Source organism: Copidosoma floridanum, unplaced genomic scaffold (genome assembly GCF_036245765.1).
Source record: "Copidosoma floridanum isolate Cflo_tuat_1 unplaced genomic scaffold, Cflo_Japanese_pri ptg000008l, whole genome shotgun sequence".
Taxonomy (NCBI): Eukaryota; Metazoa; Arthropoda; class Insecta; order Hymenoptera; family Encyrtidae; genus Copidosoma; species Copidosoma floridanum.
In genome coordinates this window covers 14,511,606-14,532,884 of record NW_028321885.1, presented here as the reverse complement: position 1 = coordinate 14,532,884, position 21,279 = coordinate 14,511,606, and the positions used below count along the sequence as shown (strand labels likewise).

At 33.2% G+C, this 21,279-nt stretch overlaps 1 protein-coding gene across 2 annotated transcripts in view; it reads left to right on the top strand.

Annotated features, from left to right (window-relative positions):
• The window catches only part of LOC149375315 (troponin C, isoallergen Bla g 6.0101-like), a 389,315-nt gene that overhangs the window by 197,281 nt on the left and 170,755 nt on the right, over positions 1-21,279 (top strand). For both annotated transcript variants that reach the window (XM_089589266.1, XM_089589265.1), the window contains exon 3: positions 9,544-9,687. In XM_089589266.1, coding sequence (XP_089445392.1) covers positions 9,544-9,687 — 144 coding nt within the window. The remainder of the gene's footprint in view (positions 1-9,543; positions 9,688-21,279) is intronic.

The following is a 21,279-nucleotide window of genomic DNA, read 5'->3' as shown; positions in this document are numbered from 1 at the left end:
TGCTCAACGTCACCTTGTGTTTCCTCTAGCTAGACGCACAAAATGTGTGCACGTATATGTGAGTAGAAAAGTTGGGGGTTTTCCAAAATTTTTAAACAAGGAGGCTGCTAGTCGCAGAGAGGTCATTCGTCGGCAAGTCGTCGAACAGAAGGGGTCACCAGGAAGAAGAGCAGCTTAAGCACCAAACGACAAGGAAGTTTTAAAGGAAGATGGACTACGTTATCGACCTGCAAGGCTTCAGGAGGTCCTCCAACATGTTCATCCTGAAAGAGGCAGCAATCATAGCAGTTCAAGAAGATGATGTACCTATAGTTCACCACTTTTTTGCACCTTGCAAGTGGTCAACGCTGTCGTTTAACTAACGTGGTACCAATCATGGGATTCCCTAAAACTCTGTCTACATGTCTTATAGCAAAGTTTCTCATACTCTACGATTCTCTTTGAAAAACGCTAGGAAAATTTCTTTGAAACGCTTAAAAAAAATAGGCTTCAAGAAATTTCATATGACAAGTAAGTATGAGTAAATGTTCAATCATTTATAGTATCTCATAATATAATAAAAACACAATATACTTACTGTAGAGCTATATACAACAAAGATGATATGGGATGTCCTTCGCTTAAAAGTCTAGACAATATAAACATCTTTTGCAATAATCATTCTTTTACAAAGAATCTAGTTTGCGGAAAGAAGAATAGTATTATTTAAAAAAACTGGCTTGGTAATTTTTAAATTATTACCATCATCAGCATCATCAATACTTAAGGGCGAAGACACAGCTAATGTTTAATAATTACTTGGGTTGATGTATATTTTAAAAATAAACTCAATTATGGAAAGAGAAGGTACGGGAGAAAAAACGAATAAGAGGCTGCTTTTCACGAGTGGGGGTGACAGCTGGAGGCCCTACTACTTCTCTTCCTATTACTTTTAACATTAATACGTTTTCTGTAACAAAAAAACTCAAGTTTTCTAGGATTTCAAAAAACGGCAGAATAAGTAAAATAATTGTTTTTATTCATATACAAAGATTTATGCTACTGATGGTAAGGTTAAAGGTGAGGATATTCGCTTTAAAATGTACATCTTTATTTCACTTACCCGTACATACTATTTACTCCTCATCATCTTAACGGTCTTATTTAAAATAGGTAAATACATGCACGTGCAGTATACATAGGTATGCAACTACATCTTGCAACTCTATCTTGCACCGACAGCATGGACGCACGGACCTCCTCACACTTACCACATGTTTTCTCTATGCTCTTAATAAGATAATATGTTAAGAGAATATAAGTATATGCAGTTAAAGAGAATTTCAATTAAATTATTGATAATAAAAAGAAGCTGTGGAGGTACTAACCAACACCTCCACTCGTGAAAAACAACTTCTTATTGTATTTTTTCCCCTACCTTCTTTTTCACATCATTTATTAACATTTAAAAGTATACAAAGAAATGTATAAAAAAATAGTCACGTGTAGTAAAATCAGTATCCATAAACACTTTACAAAATTAACATGCATCATTTTATAGTTATTCTTGCTGAAATAACCACACTTAAGATTATCAGAACTTTAAAAAATCACTTTACTTTCTAAGAACTTTTTTTATTTTACTAGGATATTTATACAAAGAAAAATAAGTAGTAAGGGGTCTATCCATAGCCTTGACTTGTCAAAAACGACCATTTATTCTTCTTCTCCTTAATTTTTTTCCTTACGCTTCTTTCATATCATACAATTAGAGGACATATAATACACTAACGGCCTCCCCGTCTTGGCTTCGCCCGAAACTTACAGAATGGACAACCGTAGTGAGTTGAATGTAATGTGAAACGTTCTCAGTTAAAGATTTTACATCTATTCCTGACACTTCATAGAAGAAAATTCTACTTATTAAAAACATATTTGTTCGGAATGCATACAGTTTATTTGCTCAAGTAAGAAGCTGTAAAAAATGAAAAAAAATATGATCACGTTTAAAAGTACCATGCATTTCTTATGCCATAAAGTTATCGTTAGCCTTAAAAGGCCGTTACTTTGCAGTTTCTCTCGTATAATCTATGAACAGCACTATTTTTTAAAGCTGTGAAAATTCAAAGCTCACAAAAATTATATAATTAAAAAATTTTTTTCTCTTATCTCACAACTATAAACCAGAGGAACAAAGTCCTGGAGCTTAACCTCTACGTTTATTATCACAACAAAAATACAAAGACACATTTACCTATTTAAAATTTTGGAAAATTCAAGAGATTACTATGAGGGTTATAGTAAAAACCTGATGTCTTACTTAGTAAATTCTTTCGTTATTTTCTTGATGCCTTAAATTATATTCATAGGGTGCATTTTAAGTTTTTCTTCCAATTTGACTTCTTGTGACTTTTGGCATAGTTAAGCCTCTTGTGAGTCCTAAAGGCTAGTTTTTTTCGACTTTATAAAGTTGTAATACATTTGTTGGTAAGGTAGTTTGATGTTTGATGACCCTGAAAAGAACCGGTAAAAACCAATTTATTTTACTTGCCCATGAAAAAAAAGTGTCATTGGTAGCCGGAATTCTCAGCTGCACGATGGACTACTATGTTCTCGGTGTAGTGCTGATGATTGACTATGATAATCGTTAACTCCATGGGGTATCTTATAAACACTCTTTACTGTCTTTGATTGGTGGTGGCTTCAATTCTACCTTGACGCTACCTAGCAGATCCTACTAAACTAAAGCTCAAAGCTAGCTTACTATAGCAAAACTTTAAGCTTACTTATCGCTGTTGTTATTAACTTCATTTAAAGAAAACCTATGCGAAAATCATTTCGGAATCATCAAGAATTTATCTGCAAAATGTCAGCAAAATCAATTAAGTAGTTTTCGTGGTTAGCGATTACAACGGTTCGAGCAACTGCTTTATATATTTGTAAGATTGCATGATTGTAAAAAAATGTTACATTTTTGATTTACTTATGAAAAAAATACTTTACAACTTGAAACTTGATAAAAAAATATAAAAAGTTATACAAACATCTTACTTAAAAAGGATAAAAGATTAATCTGTTCACTAACAATATTGTCAAATCTCCTAACAGCTTCCATGTGCGATGAGTACGATTAGTATACTTCTTTTTCTTCTCTTCTTCTCCTTCTATTTTTTTTCCTCCTCTTTATTTTTCTCCTCACTCTTTGTAACTTTCATCTTATTTTCTTCCTCTTTTTTTTTCGTCTCCTTTATTTTTCTTCATCTTCCTTTTAATCTTCCTTTTATTTTTTTAGTGGTGTAGGAACCGGACTAGGAAGAGTGGGTTAAGAAGAAGCTGACTTAGAGGTTCTGTTGATAATAAGTACAGGAAAATATAATATGATTAACCACTAATTACTTCTCATACTCAATAACTAACATTCTTATCAGTAGAAACATCTGCAGTGAGAGTAGCGTGGTAACAGAAAAACCAGCCTCATCGTAATCTTCAAGAACAGTAGCAATAACAGAGAGCAACATAATAGTTGACGGCAGCAGAACGTCAGCATTAGCGAGAGCCAGCATCGCCGTCGTCAAGAGCCAAGCGAACAACGTCATTGAGATCATCAAGAGCCAAACAAACAAAACCATTAAGAGGGTTGTTTACATTTATGTAGCGTAAAACTTATGCAGCAGTTGTAGAAATGTAAACCGCAGTGACAGGATGACGAATACTCACATATGAAATGCCGATGAGGATGTAGACGCAATCGCATGCGATGCGGCGGCCTCGAAAATAAATGTCCAGCAACGACCCTGCACTTAGCTGCTTGCTAAGCACTGGCAGCAACATAGCTATTAGCTGGGCTCATCTGCTACAGATGCTGCATAAATAGCGGTGGCGAAAAAGTAAGCTATTTCTGAGATCTATACTACTAATAGTATCGGATATCCAGTTTACCGTTAGTAGTGTGCATCTCTACACGTAAACAAGTCTTCATATACATTTTTCAAGAATTAAAAATTTTGAAACAGTATGGTGAGTTCTGTTATTTAATTTAGTTAAATGTATAACTTTTTTTACTCACTTCCTTACCAATACAACAGCAACATTCAGCAAGAGCCTAGCGAACAACGTCGTCAAAAATTATTAGCTAAAAATTCTGCTTTTAATTGTAGCTTCAATTATAGCTATAAGGACCTAGATTTACAGCTATAATTAACTAAAATGTACCTGTAAATGTAGCTTATCATTAGCTGTAAAATGTGGGTGCTCATAACTACAAATTTTGTGCGAAAAGAAAAAATGATATTTAATCTCATTTTTTATAAAGTTATATCAGTCGTAAGAGTTGTTATCATGTGGATGATAACTTAAAAACTGAAGGATTAAAAAATTTTCGGAAAATATTTAAAAAATTTTGTTTTCAGAAACAAATGTTTACCTACTTTTTTTTGTTTGAAACTACTTGAAGTCCTTAGTTTTGGTGTGCTTGGATGGATAATAATACTACTATTGGCTATCATATTTACAAAAAAATAAGATTAAAAAACATTTATTTTTTCAAAATTTATGCAAATTTCACAGTTTTAATTAAAGCTATGATCTAAATTTATATAAATATATTCTGAGCTAAATCTCAAGCTGACTTTCGACTAAGATTACTTAAAATAATGATTAATAAACATATATATACACATATATTTAAGCATGAGCAAACCCAGCGTATCGAGTTACTGGAGCTAGCTTTTATGCATCTAAGCTTTATAATTCTCTTGAATGTTAATTATCATAATTATTTTGAGCATTACAATATTAACTATAAATTTAATTATGTAATACATAAAAGCACACACTCGCCAGCGCTTCAAAAACTTGGAATTAGGCTTTCAAACGGTTGAAGACCTAATTAATAAATACTTAAAAGCACGGCTAAATAAACGCTTTCGATGACTTTGCCTCAGCCTACGCTCAAAGAATGTTAAATAGTCGATAAAATATAAGGGCACACAAGTGGGTGCTTTGAGTAACTTAAAATTAAACTGATAAAATGTCGAATATTTCATAAATAAATAAAAATGCTGTTAAATAGGTGTTTAGGGGTACTGGCGATTACATGCTAGAGGTGTGGGTTGTTTACTAAAAAAATCAAGCAGAACAGTGAGCGCATCAGGTTATTTGGTATAAGCTGCTTGAAATTTGGTTTATTTATTGAATAAACAGTAGTGCTGGCAGTAAAAGTGTATTGCGTAAGCATATTAGGATATTGGAGTTAGCTTGTATGCTCGCAAGCTTTCCTATACTTAGTTATGAATAAATATATAAATATTTTAATATATATAATTACGAAATACAAAAAAAAATTGATTACAAGAGTCCTGGTACTCACAACCTTTGGGTCCAAATCCCAAAATTGAGCTAACACACGACACATCTGTTAGAAACAAACATTTTCATACATTTATAGTATGTGCTGAAGCCTAACCATAACTTGTGTATGTTTTTGTTGATTAGGTTTTATTTTATATTTAGCATAATATGTACGTACTTAGATGTTTTACTTTCTCTTAATTTTAGAGAAAAGCTAAGTGTGCAAAGTTTTCAGAAATATACAAAAACGTCGACTAGCGAGCAGATTAGGTCATTGAGGATTAGCTGTTTGGGGTTTTGATTATTTGAAAATAAGTAAAACTGCAGGCAACTAAGCGCATTAGGTTGTTGGAGATAAGCTGATTGTACTTATTTTATTTAGTAAATACGTATAATGTTATTAAAATGCTAGTAACTTTGTTGGGTTAATTGAAATTAACTTCTTGGGATTAGGTACAAAGTGCATTTTATACTAAATAGCACTTAGATAATAATAAATTGATAAAAAGTCTTTAACACTTGACTAAAATACAGGCATTGAGCTATAATCAGTGCTTTCAGTACAAAACATAAGAAAAAAATTATCCTAAACTGACACCTTCTTTAACTAAAAATTCAACTGACACCTTCTTGGATGAAAATTTGAGCTGTCACCTTTTTTAATCAAATTTTTATCTGACACCGTATTTAACCAAAACGTTAGCTGACCCTGAAGTCAGAAGATTTAATTTTCATACACTTATTAGCTACAGTAGAAAAATGAGCACTTAAGAGTAAAAAATCTGCGATGGATAAATTATAAGGTATCAAATAGACTGGACGCTCTTCGTTTGTTTATTTGTGTTATATGGTTTCAAATAATAAATATTTAAAAAAAAGTGATTTATAAAGTTGTAATGCTGTATTGACTACTTGACAATGAATAAAAAAAGTAATAAAAATTTTGCATTAATAATCATTGACCTTGTTATCACTGCATTCTTCATTTTTCGTTTCAGCTGCTAGCGAATAAATTCAATAGCCCGTTGATCTTCTTAACAAATAAATAAATGAATCATTTTGTCAAGTATTCAGTGTACTTATAAATAATTAATTGCTTAGTAGTAACGTTATAAGTACTTTGCGTGATCTCATCGTTAATAAGAGATCGAATCTTTTCAATTATTTTTATGTTTTTAAATCACATGACTCCATTATAAGTTCAATTATGGCACTTTATTTTATTGCCTTAACATACGCATACGCTCTGTACTGATCTTATTTTACGAGATTTATATAATAAGCCATGCGCAGTGCTAAATAAGCCCGTCGTTCAATATAACGTGCTACCGACCGGTTGTGGGATAGATTCTGGGTCATGGCATCTCATACGTAGACATTATCAAAGTAATGTATGCCAGCTCTCACGCGTAGTCTAAACAGTCCACTGTGCGTGAATTAATGCCTGTCTTTCAAAGCCATTGTCGTAATTCCCAAATTATAGTTTTTTCCATGTGGAAATATAATATGCTTAATAGATAAATAGTAGCATTTAAGGGTATTCAGTAAATCGACCAGAGTGTCTTCTTTACTAACCTCTTCTTCGTGGCATTTTGAGGATTCAATAAAGCCCAAATTTCCCACAGTCCGTTGCAAACTCAGAGAGAAAAACTTCATTTCCTGAGCATAAAAGAGTGTATCAGTGTGTATCATATGAAATGTTGCTTTTTTTTTAAGTTATGCATTACATTATCTTAAATTTTGATGGAGCTTTCTGAAATGGAAAGACAAATACTGGTTCTTTTATGAGTTTTGAAAATATACAGTTCAAAATATAAACTTACAATAAAATACTCAAATTATACAGAGTAATAGGTTATGTAATGCCGTTTACGACAAAAATCAAATTTTTAAACTCAATAATTGCAAAACCATAAGAAGAGTCGCTTTAACCTCTTTGTTTAGGACGCCAATCTTCAAATTTCATATAATTCAATACTTTAGTTATTGAAAAAATATACATTTCGGATTATGCACACTGACAAACTCTTTTATGCTCTGAAAATGTAATTTTTCTCTCTGAATTCACAACGGATGGCATTGAATTTGGACTTGATTCATTCCTGAAACTGCCACCTTTGGGGCTCTTTTCTTTATTTTGAGTTTAAACAGCCAGATAATTAGTTATGAACTATGATTTCTCACAATTAAGAAGTTGGTGAAGTAGAAAATCCAGCCGACATACTAAATGCTTTTAGTTTTGGTATACTGTACCAGTGCAATTTTACTCCGTTGCATATCTCTAAAATCACCGTTACTTATTTTAACAACGCTTTTGCCAAGCAGATTACAGAGTTCTGCGTACCAATTTTATTGGATGCTAATTTTTTATGGCTTAATTTTAGTTCCCACCAAAAAAGTCAAATTAAATATTTCAACTGGTTGTAGCTAACATGCAACATTTACATATATAGATACAAATAGTTGCTGATTACATTTTTTTCCACCTATTGTACAGTCTTCCCTTCTAGCTTTCTCCTAAGTACTAAAGTGGAGTTTACTCACTCTGTATCTTTTTCTTTCTCTCTTTCTCTCTTTCTCTCTCTCTCCCTTTTAAACACACACGCACACACACACACATGCATGTATATACATAAACATGTATAATAAATGGTACAAGTATGTACTTATCTCGTATAATAATTTTATAGGTCACTTTACAGATCCTTCCATCGTCTTTCCTTAGCCTTACTCTATTCCTTCAACGCCCATTCACAATAAAGTAAGCTTTTTATGTCTGTTATTTTTGTTGAGTGAAATTAATGCTTCCTGCCCTCATCTTACCTCCACCCAAGTTATCGTTTTTTAGTCCTTCATCAGCTCTAGCTTAACTTTACTTTGCATAAAGTATAATTTGTTCAGTTTCTCTGTGAATAAATTTGGTTAAATTATTTTACCAATCCCTGCCCAGGTCTCCTCAATCATCGCTTGTTTTCATTACACCCTTTGGTTTTCTCTGTGCCACCCCTTATTTCCACGACACCCTTTAGCTCCATTTCATAGTATATTGAATTTACGTACTAACTACATTATAGTATATTCCTCTCTATCTTGATGATCCATTGTTAAATCAATTTGTCTCAAAACAAAAATTAGCATTAATTATTCAAGAAAATTTTTACTATAATGTGTAGAATCTGAATAGCTTAATAACCTTGTCAGCTAACCTTGCCCCACTTGTGGTTTATTTATACGATTATTTTTCAAGGCAATTAGAAGGTACAACGAGCATTTTTTGATAAAAACGCTTTTCATTTCTAGTTATTATTATATTCAAAGTTTTTCTATGACGTACACTTTTATTACTTTATTAGAAATTTCCGATGGACCATGAGAGTTAATTTATATTATTTCTTACTCCCTTAGGTAATATTTTTTCAAATAAAATAAAAAGTAGTAGTCGTTTGCGTGTCATTTAGAGAAGTATTTTTTTGTTTATCATTAAACCTTACCCTTCAGTCTACATGTTTGGTAGGTTTGCTTAACAATAATTAAAAAGTTTTGCTTATGTGGCCAGCTATTTGTTTCTTTGTAGCCATGCCTTTTTTCCCGGTGTATCTATGAACACGTGAATGAGACACTTTTCTTCTATTTCTTTTCACTACGTGTTACACTTATGTATAGCTTAATTCTGATGATCTATTAGATTTAAAGTGAACCTCAAGCTCTATAAGTTCATACAAGTAGTAAAAATATACTTAAACTCATGACCTTAACTATTAATACTAACTTGAACATAACTCACTACCTCTATACCATAGCAGAAGAGCGTATTATTTATAAGTTAAAACCTTACTAATGACTACTTACTACCACATTGTAGCCACTGAAAGTCTTTTGTTAGGTCAAACACTTTTACTATTGCCTTTCTAACTTTTCAGTTACTTTAAAATTACTAGGTTATCATGAGTCATGTGTAACGAAAGAAACAAAAGTAAATGACATTTAAGTTGTATGTAGGTACCTAACTAAGATTGGTACTTATTAATGTGTTACGAAAACAACATATTTATTAAATCTAAAGGCAAATAATAAGTGTATTGTATTTAAAAACGTTAAATACTTATGTCATCTAAACAGATATACGCTACAGAGTTTCGTACTAAAAATTTGTTACATTCAATTCTCGATTAAAAAAAATTTTAATATTTCTCTCGTCAAAATTTACTGTTTTAGTTCTCAAGAAAGCATTTGATGCATTTGATCATGAAAAAAAAGGATGTATTGGCACTGATATGGTTGGAACTATTTTAAGCATGTTAGGATACGAACTTAGTGAGTCAACATTACAAGAAATAATCTCTGAAGTGGATGAAGATGGTAAGTTATACATATGATCTTGGTGCAGCAATGTATGTTATCCTACTGTCATTATCATCACAAAACTTTTAACTTAATTTAAATAAAATTTTATACATAGTATGGCTCAGTTTATCGTCAATAAATGAGTTTTCTTTCTAATATAAAAAGCCCGTTAGGGGTAGAGACCTTCGTCTTTGTGAGCTATTAAAGTGGACCCCCCGTAAGCATTGTAAGAAACGATTTTTTTTTTTCGCTAATGCTTTTTCCCCTAAAAGATTTATCATTGATAACATGTTGCATTCACATGCTCAGGTTATCTATCGCAACTGGTCTCATCAGAGGCACACATTCATTGAGCTAATGAGTGCGCTTAGCTTGTGTTTTTTTTTTTGGACGAACCTGCGTTTAGTTAATTCTGAAGAAACTTTTTTAGAACGAAGTTCTTTATGTCGCGTTACTCGGGGGGCTGGAATTTTAAAACCGACAGATTTTTTTTTTTTTAATTAGAAATCTCTTCCTCTCCAGTTTCCCTCCTTACCCCATCCTCCATCCCCCTCACCAACTGTTCTCTACACACTTCCCCTCTCCTCACTATATATGTATATTTGTCAACCGTGCCGTCTTACTCTTCTGCACACCTTTACCCACCATTCCCCTTCACACTCCCAAGCAATTAATTTTTGAACAAATTTTAATTTTATTTTCCCACAGTAATTTTTCAATTTTTCTTAAACTTTGAATTTTTTTTATTTACAATTCTAAAAAAAAAAAAAAAAAAAAAAAAAACATTTTCCAATATAGATATTTGAACCTTCGACCTCCTGCATGTGAGTTCTGTACCTTACCCACTCTACTACGAGCGCTGCCAACTATGGAAACTCGATTTCTTGTACTTATCGTGTGGTTCGTAACTATAATATTCCATTTTTATATGCATTCACTGATACTACATTTAATTCATGATAAATTATGTATCTTTTTTCTAAATGATACATCTGAAAAAAAAAAAAAAAAAAAAAAAAAAAATTTAATTAGCTTAAATATGGTAATGTAGATTCAATATAATAAGGCGCGTTATTACGCATTAAATATTTGTATTTTATGCATTTGATGCATAAAATACCGACCGATTTTTATTAAACCTGAGGTTTTTTTTGGCATTACAGTAATGCTAATAATTACTGTTATAAATAAATAAACTATTAAAATAAAGGAAATACAAAAGAATTAAAAAAAAGTAATGAAATTAAATATGAAAAAAAAAGAATGATTTTTGAAAAAAAAAGGGATTAAAAAAAAAAGATTAAATATGAAGATAAGAAAGAAATTAAGTACAGGAAATACAAAAAAATTAAAAAAAATGTAATTCAATAAAATATGAAAAAAAATAAAACAAGCAATAAAGAAACAAATGAAAAAAAGTGTAATAAAATGAAATATGAAAAAAAATAAAACAAGAAACGAAAAAAAATAAAATAAAACATGACATAAGTGTAAAAAAACAATTTCTCAGGTAACAAGGGGGTCGCCAGACCCATAGAAAGAACGAAGCTCTATAAACGTTAGTACTGCATTTATATAGTTCACTGAACAAAAACTTGAAAAAGGAATTAAAAAAAAAAATTAAAAAAATAGTTCAGTACTCACGATGGTTGAACATCGTGAGGACGTCGTGCATAAATACAGTACTCACGAAGTTCAACCATCGTGAGTACTGAACTATTTTTTAAATTTTTTTTTTTTATTCGTTTTTCAAGTTTTTTTTTAGTGAACTATATGAATGCAGTACTAACGTTTATAGAGCTTCGTTCTTTCTACGGGTCTGGCGACCCCCTTGTTACCTGAGAAATTGTTTTTTTACACTTATGTCATGTTTAAAGAACTTCGTTCTTACCGTGGGTCCCATGACCCATTTATCCCCCCAGGTTTGTTGTCTTTTTTTTTTTTTTTTTTTATTTTCTTATTTTTTTTTTTTCCTTTTTTTTTACTTTAATCTGAATTATTGTAGAAAAAATCCATACTACAGTCATTTAATTTAATACAAAAAGAATATGGAACAATTTTACTTGTTTCTAAAACAATAATACATTTCGAGGACCTTCAGTAAGAGATATAGATTTCATCGATACTTTAACGAAAGATGAAAAATTAAACGAGTACAAAAAAAAATATGGATGATATTGATACATTAACTAATGATAAAAAATTAAATGATTTTGACAGTAACTAAGTAGATTTTAGTGATACCTTGACTAAGAATAGGAATTAAAAGATATGAAACGTAGAAAAGATAAACTAGGAAAAAACAGATTGTTTACATAAAGAAATTGGGCATGCGATCTTGAAATAAAACTGATCAAAAAAACCTTTGAAAATAGCAAGACCGATAGCTTAATAAGCACATCTAATAAAATCAGAGGATTTATAAAAAAAAGCCTTGAGGCAACGTTAAACTTAATGGATAAAGAGAAAGTCGTTTACAGCTCCTGGCTGTCAGTTCTATCTGAGAGTTCTGCTTCTTAAGGTAAAAAGGCGATTAAAAAAGAAAGGAAGAAGAATAGGAGGTCCAAAGTAGGCCTGAAAGATTTTTTGAACCAAGTTAGAGCAGTGTGTTTTAACATTGGCACCATTAACTACTGGCTAATAGTTGAGCATAGAATATCAAATGCTTCTCATAGTTTGAAAATAGAAGTTATTAACCAAGAAAGTTCTGGGTTTTTTATATATCTCATTACTTATCAGACTTAAATAGAATTGGTCTTATGACAACCCAGTATTAAACTTCGTTTTAAGTAAAACGTCCCTAAATAATGTAAGCACAGTATGTTTCATTACTGATGCCGTGCCAATGGTACAAAAAGCTGAAAAAATTGAATAATGTTATAATATAAAGACAAACGCGTATAAAATAAGCAACAAACTTAACACAATTAGAATTGCCCATAAAAAGTAAAGTGCTATACAGTTCCATGAATTTTCCAATGTACCAGTAAGCGATTTCGAATTTGTTAGTAAAACGTATAGCCTTTTTAAGTGCTAGAGTAAGAAAAGATAGGGCACGTGCTAGACTTATCTAAGGTGGAACACAGTCTCGGTTGACAGTCACGATTGTAGTAGGAAAGGCAGTCACTGCAAGTACCCTCTGTTACGAGTATAACGATCAAGTAAAAACCTTTCTACTGCCTGAAGAAAAAATCTCTGGTGGTGTTATACTTGTCAGTGGTTCGTATAAAATATCAGAGCCATGTCAAAATCTTAATTTCAGTGACCCCCACCACATATAATTAATGTGATATTTTTGGAGGTTTCCAAGAAAAAAACGGAACAATACTTACAATTACTAAGAATTGTTTAAAAAATGTTTAGTTTTCTTGTGTATTGAGCAGTTTAAGTATGACTTCACAATTTCACGAAAGACGTAAAAATAAAGTGCTTAAGATGACCCAAAAAGTCAATAAAATAAGTATATATTTCACAACTTACATTAAACAGAATTTCTACAAAAATTCTAATTGTATCTTTCTAGCAGTCCTCCTTCCACTAAATGGAACACCGTAGTAAGTTGACATGTAATGTAAAACGTTTTCAGTTAAAAATTCTACATCGATTACTGACACTTCTCAGAACAAGAATCATCTATTTACAAACATACTTATTCGGAATTCATACAGTCTATTTGGCTTAGTAAAAAGCTGTAAAAAGCTGTAAAAATATAGTACTGCTGAAAAATACTCTGCACTGCTTCAGCCACAAAATAATCGTTGACCCCAAAAAGCCGTTGATTTGCAGTTTCCTCCGTATAACCTATGAACAGGGCTACTTTTTAAGTATGAAAATATGTTATTAAGAAAAGAGCTCTTCTCTTATATCACAACTTTATTACCACAGCAACAAAGTGCTGAAGCCTAATCTCTATAATTTTTATCGCCACAAAAATACAAATACATATTTGACCTATTTAAGAATCTGGAAAATTCAAGAGAAAACTATGAGGGTTATAGTTAAAACCTTATCTCTCATTTAATAAATAATTTATTTATTAATTTTAATGCTGCTTTAATTTCGATAAATGTTAAACGTCGTTTTCTTGACGCGTGAAACTGTATTCATTGGATGCATTTGAAGTTTGCTTTGCAATTCAACTACTTTTATTTTTTGGCATAGTTAAAACTTTTGTGAGCTCTAAAGACTATTTTTTTTTACTTAATGAGGTTGTAATATATTTGTTGGTAAGTTAGTTTGACGTCCAATGACCCTGAAAAGGAACAATGAGCTTCTGGAGTAAACTTTTTTTTTACTAAAGATTCTAGCTAACACAATTGCTACTATACCTTAGAGTGATTTTCTCTGGCCTGTTATTGTAGTACCACACTGATCGGAAGAAAAACTACAACCTTTAAGGCTTTGAAGCCAGTTTGATAAGGGCAGACCCTGCCCCAGTGGTTGCCCCTTGTTAATCGGTGGAACCTGCCTTAGTGGCCGATCGTTCCCTGGCTTTGTAAGGCCAGAAAGGTAGCCTCTGGTGCGTCGAACTTGTTGATGGCTCTAAGAAGGGCCGATTGTTAATTAGGAGCGTCGGGCTACGGCCAAATGACGGTCCCACGGGAAATCGTCAGAGGTCTTGCAAGCAGCTTCCGTCTCACTTGACGGAGTCTTTAAGGATCCCTCAGTTCAGGCAACTGTGCCTTGGGCAACTTGGGTCTGCCTCGAGGGATCTCAGAGTGTGGAGAGCGTGCAGGAGGAGGGCGTAGTATGGGTCAAGTCGGCTTTCTCCTCCCTGTTTGCTCTCCTAAATCTTAGGGGCCTCCCCCTTGACGAGCACACGCACCTGAGGACGACGCCACGGAGGTCCTGTTCGAACCAAGTGCCTCCAGGGTGGGGCGTTCCCTCTGATGGTGTTCCCAAAGGTGGGTGTTGGTGGGTGCAATAACCACACTGCGTAGACGTATGGCTGGCTTAACCTGTCACCTCCTGGTATTACGCCAGGTTCACTGTCTCTCCAAGCGCTTCTTTTTCCGTGGTAGCTTTAACGTGGACGCAGTGTAAGGCTTTCTGGAGGCTTCCTCCGGTGTGCCGGAGTAGAGCAACCTTAATTAGGTTCCGGCGTCGAGATCTTGGGTAGCTGCCAGAGACTTGAAAAGGGTTTCGGTATTGAGATCCTGAGTGGCTGCTAATTCCACCACTGTGATGCGCAAGGTTTCACCAGGAAGAATGGACAGGCCAAGGTGAATGAGAAGAAGTCGTGTTGGTAAATGACCGTAGCCATTTATTTCTTAAAGTTTCCTAGTCAGATTGCTCCCGAGTATCGCTGGTTGAGAAGTGAGGGTCCGATAGTTAGCCGGTAGGTCCAGCTGACCAATGGTGACCGCACGCCGCAGTGGTTAGAAACCGACTGCCGCAAAACGCAGAAGCGCCCCCTTATATCGACTTGGCTCCAGCTTCGGCGAAGGGAGAAGTGCATCTGTACGATGGAGGGGGTAACTGAGCGCTAGTGCATTGGTCCCTTTCAGGGCTTCTCAAGTTGTAGAGCTCTTTTCCAATGTCTTCTGGTATAACGTTGGAGACGTTGGTGTCTAAAGCACCTTCTTTTTTTGCGGATTCAGTTGTTATGGTGATCTGAGGTGGAGATATTAATTTGTGATGCTTGCCTGTTGAAGACTGTCCCATTGGCTCGAGTTTATTTTTCCATCATAACTGTTAGGTTCTCCCAGCGCAGACCTTGCAGAAGATCGGTGATTTCTGATTGAATGATGAGAATCAAAAAGAAAATATAGGGTTATCAGTTACCAGGATTGCCCACCTTGTGACGAACAACTTTACTCGTGATTTCTGCCAGTGAGTGACTGACTTGGTTTAATAGTGGCCGGCTTTTCATAGTCTTGTAGTTGACGAATTTTTTTCAGAAATGGTGGTAAAATGGCATTTGTTCGCAAGGTAGTTTGAAGTTAGGTGGCCCGTAAAAGAACCGATGAGATTGATGGTTAAGTAGGGAGCGTAAATACTTATAATGGCCCTGAAAAGGGCCAGTGGTGAAATTTCCAGTTACTCCTTATTATTATTCTTGATGATAGAGATCCAGCTAATGGTAGCTTGACTCTTATTCTTGGAGTCTCTGTGTACGGCAAGCGTACTAGAGGGAGGTATGCTACTGATTAGAGAATATCTCGTCTTCAGATCATTTTCCAGATAACCAATTACTCATTGATAGGTGAGAAAGAGGGCCTGGCTTCTTTGTTGGTATGACATTGGAATGACCAGTAAGAAGGAGGCCATTAGAGCTGCCCTTACTCTTCAGGGCTGGCTTCCTTTGCTTTTATTAAAAGTAGAAGATTCTCTGATGGCACCAGGTTAAATGGTTAAAACGCCACAAGACTCTCAAGTGTCAAAACAGGTTGTGCTCTGGCTAGACTCGTCTCACGGTATTTTTCCGGAGACGTTGACGTTCCAAACGCCTATTTTTTCGTGGCACTTGGTTGTCTTGGTAATCTGGGATAAGAACCGATTTATTTTGCTTGCCCATATAAGAAAAGTATCATCGGTTGCTGGGATGCCCAGCTGCACGACATACAACCGATGAACGACTACAATAATTGACACCTCGATGGGGCTTCTTATAACCACTCTTCATTATCTTCGATTGCAGGTGGCTTCTTGACACCACTTAGCGAATCCTACTGAACTAAAGTGCAAAGCTAGTTTATTTTAGCAAAACTTCAAGCTTATTTATCGCTACCGTTATGAACTTTCATGAAAAAAAAAAACTATGCGAAAACCATTTCGGAATTATCAAGTATCAGTATGCAAAGTCTTAGCAAAATCGGTTCAGTAGTTTTCACGGTTAGCGATTAAAACGGTTGTAGCAACTTTGCTACATATATTAGTAAGATTAATTTCGAAGAAAAATAGATATTTCTTAACTTCTTTGTTACAAAACTATCAGGCTGCAACCAATTTTCAACAAGAATAGCAGAAATACCATTTAAATATTTCACATGCAACAAAAAAAAATCTTAGTAAAAAAACTGCATCCTTACAAAATTTCTTGAAAATTTATCAAACCATAAGGTACTAGATAATAATGTATTTAAAGGAATTTCCTAAAAATGTTGTTACTATGTTCCACAAAAGTCCTAACTGAATTCCATAGATGTCTCCCTATAGTACAATTTTGTATTTTTTCTTACAAGCTCATCAGATAGCATTCAATTTCTTAAGGGTATCACAAATTCTCCATATACTAACAACTATAAGAAACGGGGAATGTTAATAGCTTATTAACATCTAAATGGAAATTTCTTATAAGTTTTGTATAAAACATATTATAATAACAGAGATTATCTTCTTAATTTATTTGTTTCAATTGTTTTTTCTATTTTTGAAATTGTATTAGAAAATGTTGACTGTAACATTCCAAGTGATCAATGAATGTCTTAAAAATATTTTACGAAAGTTTTCATAAAAACTTATGGCTTACCACTTAACTAATTGTATGTAAGCACTATTCTGAAATGGCCATAATTTTATAAATATGATACACAATTGAAAATGCTTTTTCTTATGTTTAGTATTTCCGTAAAATTAATACAGTACTTTCGTGGCTTTTCACCAACTTAGAGATGGTTTCTGCAGTTATGAGTTTTTGTTAAATCATTTATCAGAATCTGTACTAACGACGTACATAATTTTTTTTCGTATACAAATCTTATGAATAACTTTTACTTATGAAAGTAGTGCAGGATAAAACTGACGTATGTATGTGAGATTTAAATAATTTAGAGTAGCGAAGTACAATCAACGTTATAATTAAACTTTAAGAGTTGTTAGAAAATCCTGAAAAATTTAGAAGTGTTCTGCAAGTTTTTTTAATAAAATGTATTGTTATCAAAGGATAATTTTGTTTGTTTACAAGTAAAGAGTATTATTATAAGATTAATTATTATTATATGCGATAAGAATATTTAAAGAAGTATTCTGTGAAAATGCATCACAGAGTTACGTAGGTTTCATTATCACAGTTCTTCTGGTTACCTTACACACAATTCTTGAAATATGGTGCCTGAAAGAGTTATTATTTTAAGAATCCAAAAAACTCATTACTATAGTTTATTAATGTCTTATTCTTTTTTTTTTTTTTGTTAAATATATAATAAAACACATTTTTATTGGAGAATGCATGTAAATTACGATTTTTTCACATATTGCCAAAAAAAACAAAAAAAAAACAAAAAAAAAAAAAAAAAAACCGAAGAAATAGCACAATGACAAAGAGTAAGTAATAAAAAAAAGGTATATTACATCACAACGTAAGAAAAATGTACATTTTTGCTGATGTGTATATTGCTACTCAAGACGAAGCCAAGGGTGGACGATACGCGGACAGTAATGTGCTATTTTCCTGCCAAGTGGCGTAAGCAATTCTCCTTTATATCTGGCGTGAAGTTCGCGACCCAAAAAAAGTTATGTATTGCCTAGTTTAATATAAATTTAACGCGCAGTAGTTCTGTCGTTCAATGTAAGCACTTATGCGTTTGTTGATCTAAGGAATCTAGGGAAATAAAGGGCAAGGAAGATAGAAAACGATATACAGCGACTTTGGTACAATATGCAACAGCCACGCTTGTAGAAATCGTTATACTATATATAAAATTTAAATACACACAAAATATATGTAAAAATCGTTTATACTAGCGGTATGGAAATTATTGTTGAGTATATCACTACTCACTGGCTAAAATCGTTTATGACACACTCTGCAAGCTGCATACCTACACTGGATAAGTATTAAAGTTATAATCCAAGTATTTTGGATTTCGTCAGCTGAGTATCGTTTATTGTTGACTATAGCTACATATACGTGAATAGCTGATGACTAACATAAGAAAATAACTATGAGAGCGCTGTGCTTAATGAGCAACAAAAAGATTACCATCCTGGTCAGAAATAATGGAGAATTTAATATTTATTAAGAAAAATAAATTGAAACTTATGATATCAAGGGAATAACTTTTAAAAGTGATTGAAAAATATGTAGCATGTACAAAAAGTAGTCTTTGTTGGATAAGTGCCGTCATCTCTGGAGCTTTTTTGTGGCCCGAGGGACCTGCAAAGCACGGCTCGAGGGACATAAGGTAGTCACGGAGCAATGGCACTTATGTGGTGAATTTTATACTCCCTACTAAGGGCACACTTGACCTCCAAAAACGCCCGAGGTCAGAAAATAAATTAATTTTTAAATGTTGCTCATAGTAACCTTCTTAATTAATGCAGCACTGTAATCTGCGAACAAAGTTTGCTAAAGCTCAATTGACTATCGCAGAAGTATACATTTTCATATCATGGGCCCAAAGTGCAACTGCCGCTTTGTGCCCTTGGGTCACACTTTAAGCCCATGTAATCACCTTGGGCAGGGAAGTTTTTTGCACCCTCTAGGCCCAAAGTACTCTTCTGTTCTAGGGCCCACAGTGATTTACTGGGCGCAAAGTGTGCCCATGGGTGCCAAATTTCACTTTGCACCCTCGGTAAGAAGAACATTTTACTTTACTCAGGCACCAACCTACAACAAGAGCGCGTCGGTTTGTACTCATGTTTGTACTCTGTGCCCTAGTGACGTAATGTACTTAAATGGTACAATAAATGGCTGGTGAAATACGTTTTCAAGCCAAAAAAGACTCACTAACTTATAGAATAACACAGCTAAAACTTATATTAAGACGTTCATAAAATATCTCATATAGTATAATGCTTAATAATACGTAGATTTTTTTAATTATTTTAATTACCTAGTCTGCTGCTGTAGTATCTGGACTTCTGCGTTGTTTATGTCGTTTTAAGCACAGCTGTAGTTTTTATGTTCGACAACAGATATTACGATTCAATATCTAATTTTCAGTGGCTTTCCACTTGTTATGCCACCTCAACCGGAAATGTCAATCTAATACTATAATTCACTCTAAAGGTTTTACTGCAAAATTAAAAAAAAAAAGAAAACAAACAAACAACTGCAAGCTGGTAGACGCGTTGGAGTTATACAGCCAAGAATGTAAGACACATTTTTTTTATAGTGCTTTACATCCAGCTCTCTTGTAGGGACACTACTTAGGACAATTAGCACTTGGGATTGGAAAAGAATTGGGATGGTATTGAAAGAGGGTGGCCTAAATAACTGCTCTATATTCACTCATGACGATTATCATGTGGATCAGAAAACCCTGGGATATCTTCCGTAGGAAAAATCTGACTCTAAACAGCCTGATATATTTTCCTTATTTTTGATCTGATGTCGAAGCTGCAGACTTAGGCAACTGGGCAGAAATTTTGTGTAAGACACATATGCGTATGCATAAATAGTTTGTAGCTTGTTACAAAAGATTTCGCTTTTAGCTTAATCCACATTGCCATTCTGTAATAACATACCTACAGTATACTGTTAAGCCAGTCAAATATTTTACTCATTAACTATTTAGTAGTTTTGAGATTTTTAGTTTTCCAAGTAAGTAAATAAATAATTTATTTTGGAGATTAAACTCCAACTTTTCGGTAAAAGGTATTGTTTTAAGAACTGTATTGCTAACAAAAATACAATTTCTATACTCAAACAGTCCTTTGGGTATCCAATAAATGAATAATAAATTATTTATAATGTATCAGAAGTGACAACTAAACTTGTTAACCAGAGAACAAGATGTATTAAAATATAAGAATGAACGTAGATTCTGTATAAACCAAGGTTATAATGAGAAAAACTTGATTTTTTGGCATAGATACACACATAATTAAACAACTTGATCCAAAATATTGTTTTTAATCGATCTCACGAGCCTGAATTAGTTGTTCATCGATTCATCCTGTATACGTGAGTAGGGTAAACTTTGACTAAATAAAATCAAGATTCAATAATCAAATGAAAGTTCATTTATTTGTATACTTATATTAATTAAGATTATGAGTGATCAAAAAAATTAAAAGCTTATAAATTATATATTATGTTTTCTTTAAGGAACTTTGAATTATAATAAGTGCCTCTTGGATACTTTATTACGATAAAATAAACATGCAGGTAATATATGCTGCTTACAAAAAGGCATTTGAATTTGTTACATTCATTTTTTCATGGACGTGCAATATACAGCAGAGTATTCTCATTGCACCGCACGCACCATTGCTAGAAAGATAAAATTCTAATTACCGATACTTAACATTGGAAAATCCAGATTTCCGCAGTAGATATAGCGATTAGAATGGGTCATTCAAGGCGGATCCAAACAGTCAATTTTTGATCGATTCTGATATAAGAATGACTGCACCGAAAAAATACTTATGGTTAGCGTTAAACTTAGAATTGTATCCCCAGCTAAGTATTTCCAGGAAATATGACCGTTACAGATTATCCTATGTATATATGGGTAATTCTGCCGTAACTTGCTCAGATCAACTTAAAAAATTGTTTAAAAAGAAGTTGGCTTAATTATAAATTAAAAAAAAACTGAAATAATTTTTTTTATAATATTTCTACTATACACCGTGTATCAAAAAAGAGTGAGTAAAACTATACTACGCGATAAAGCTCGTCAAGACTGATAGAAATGCTCTTTACAAAATTTTTATTTGATG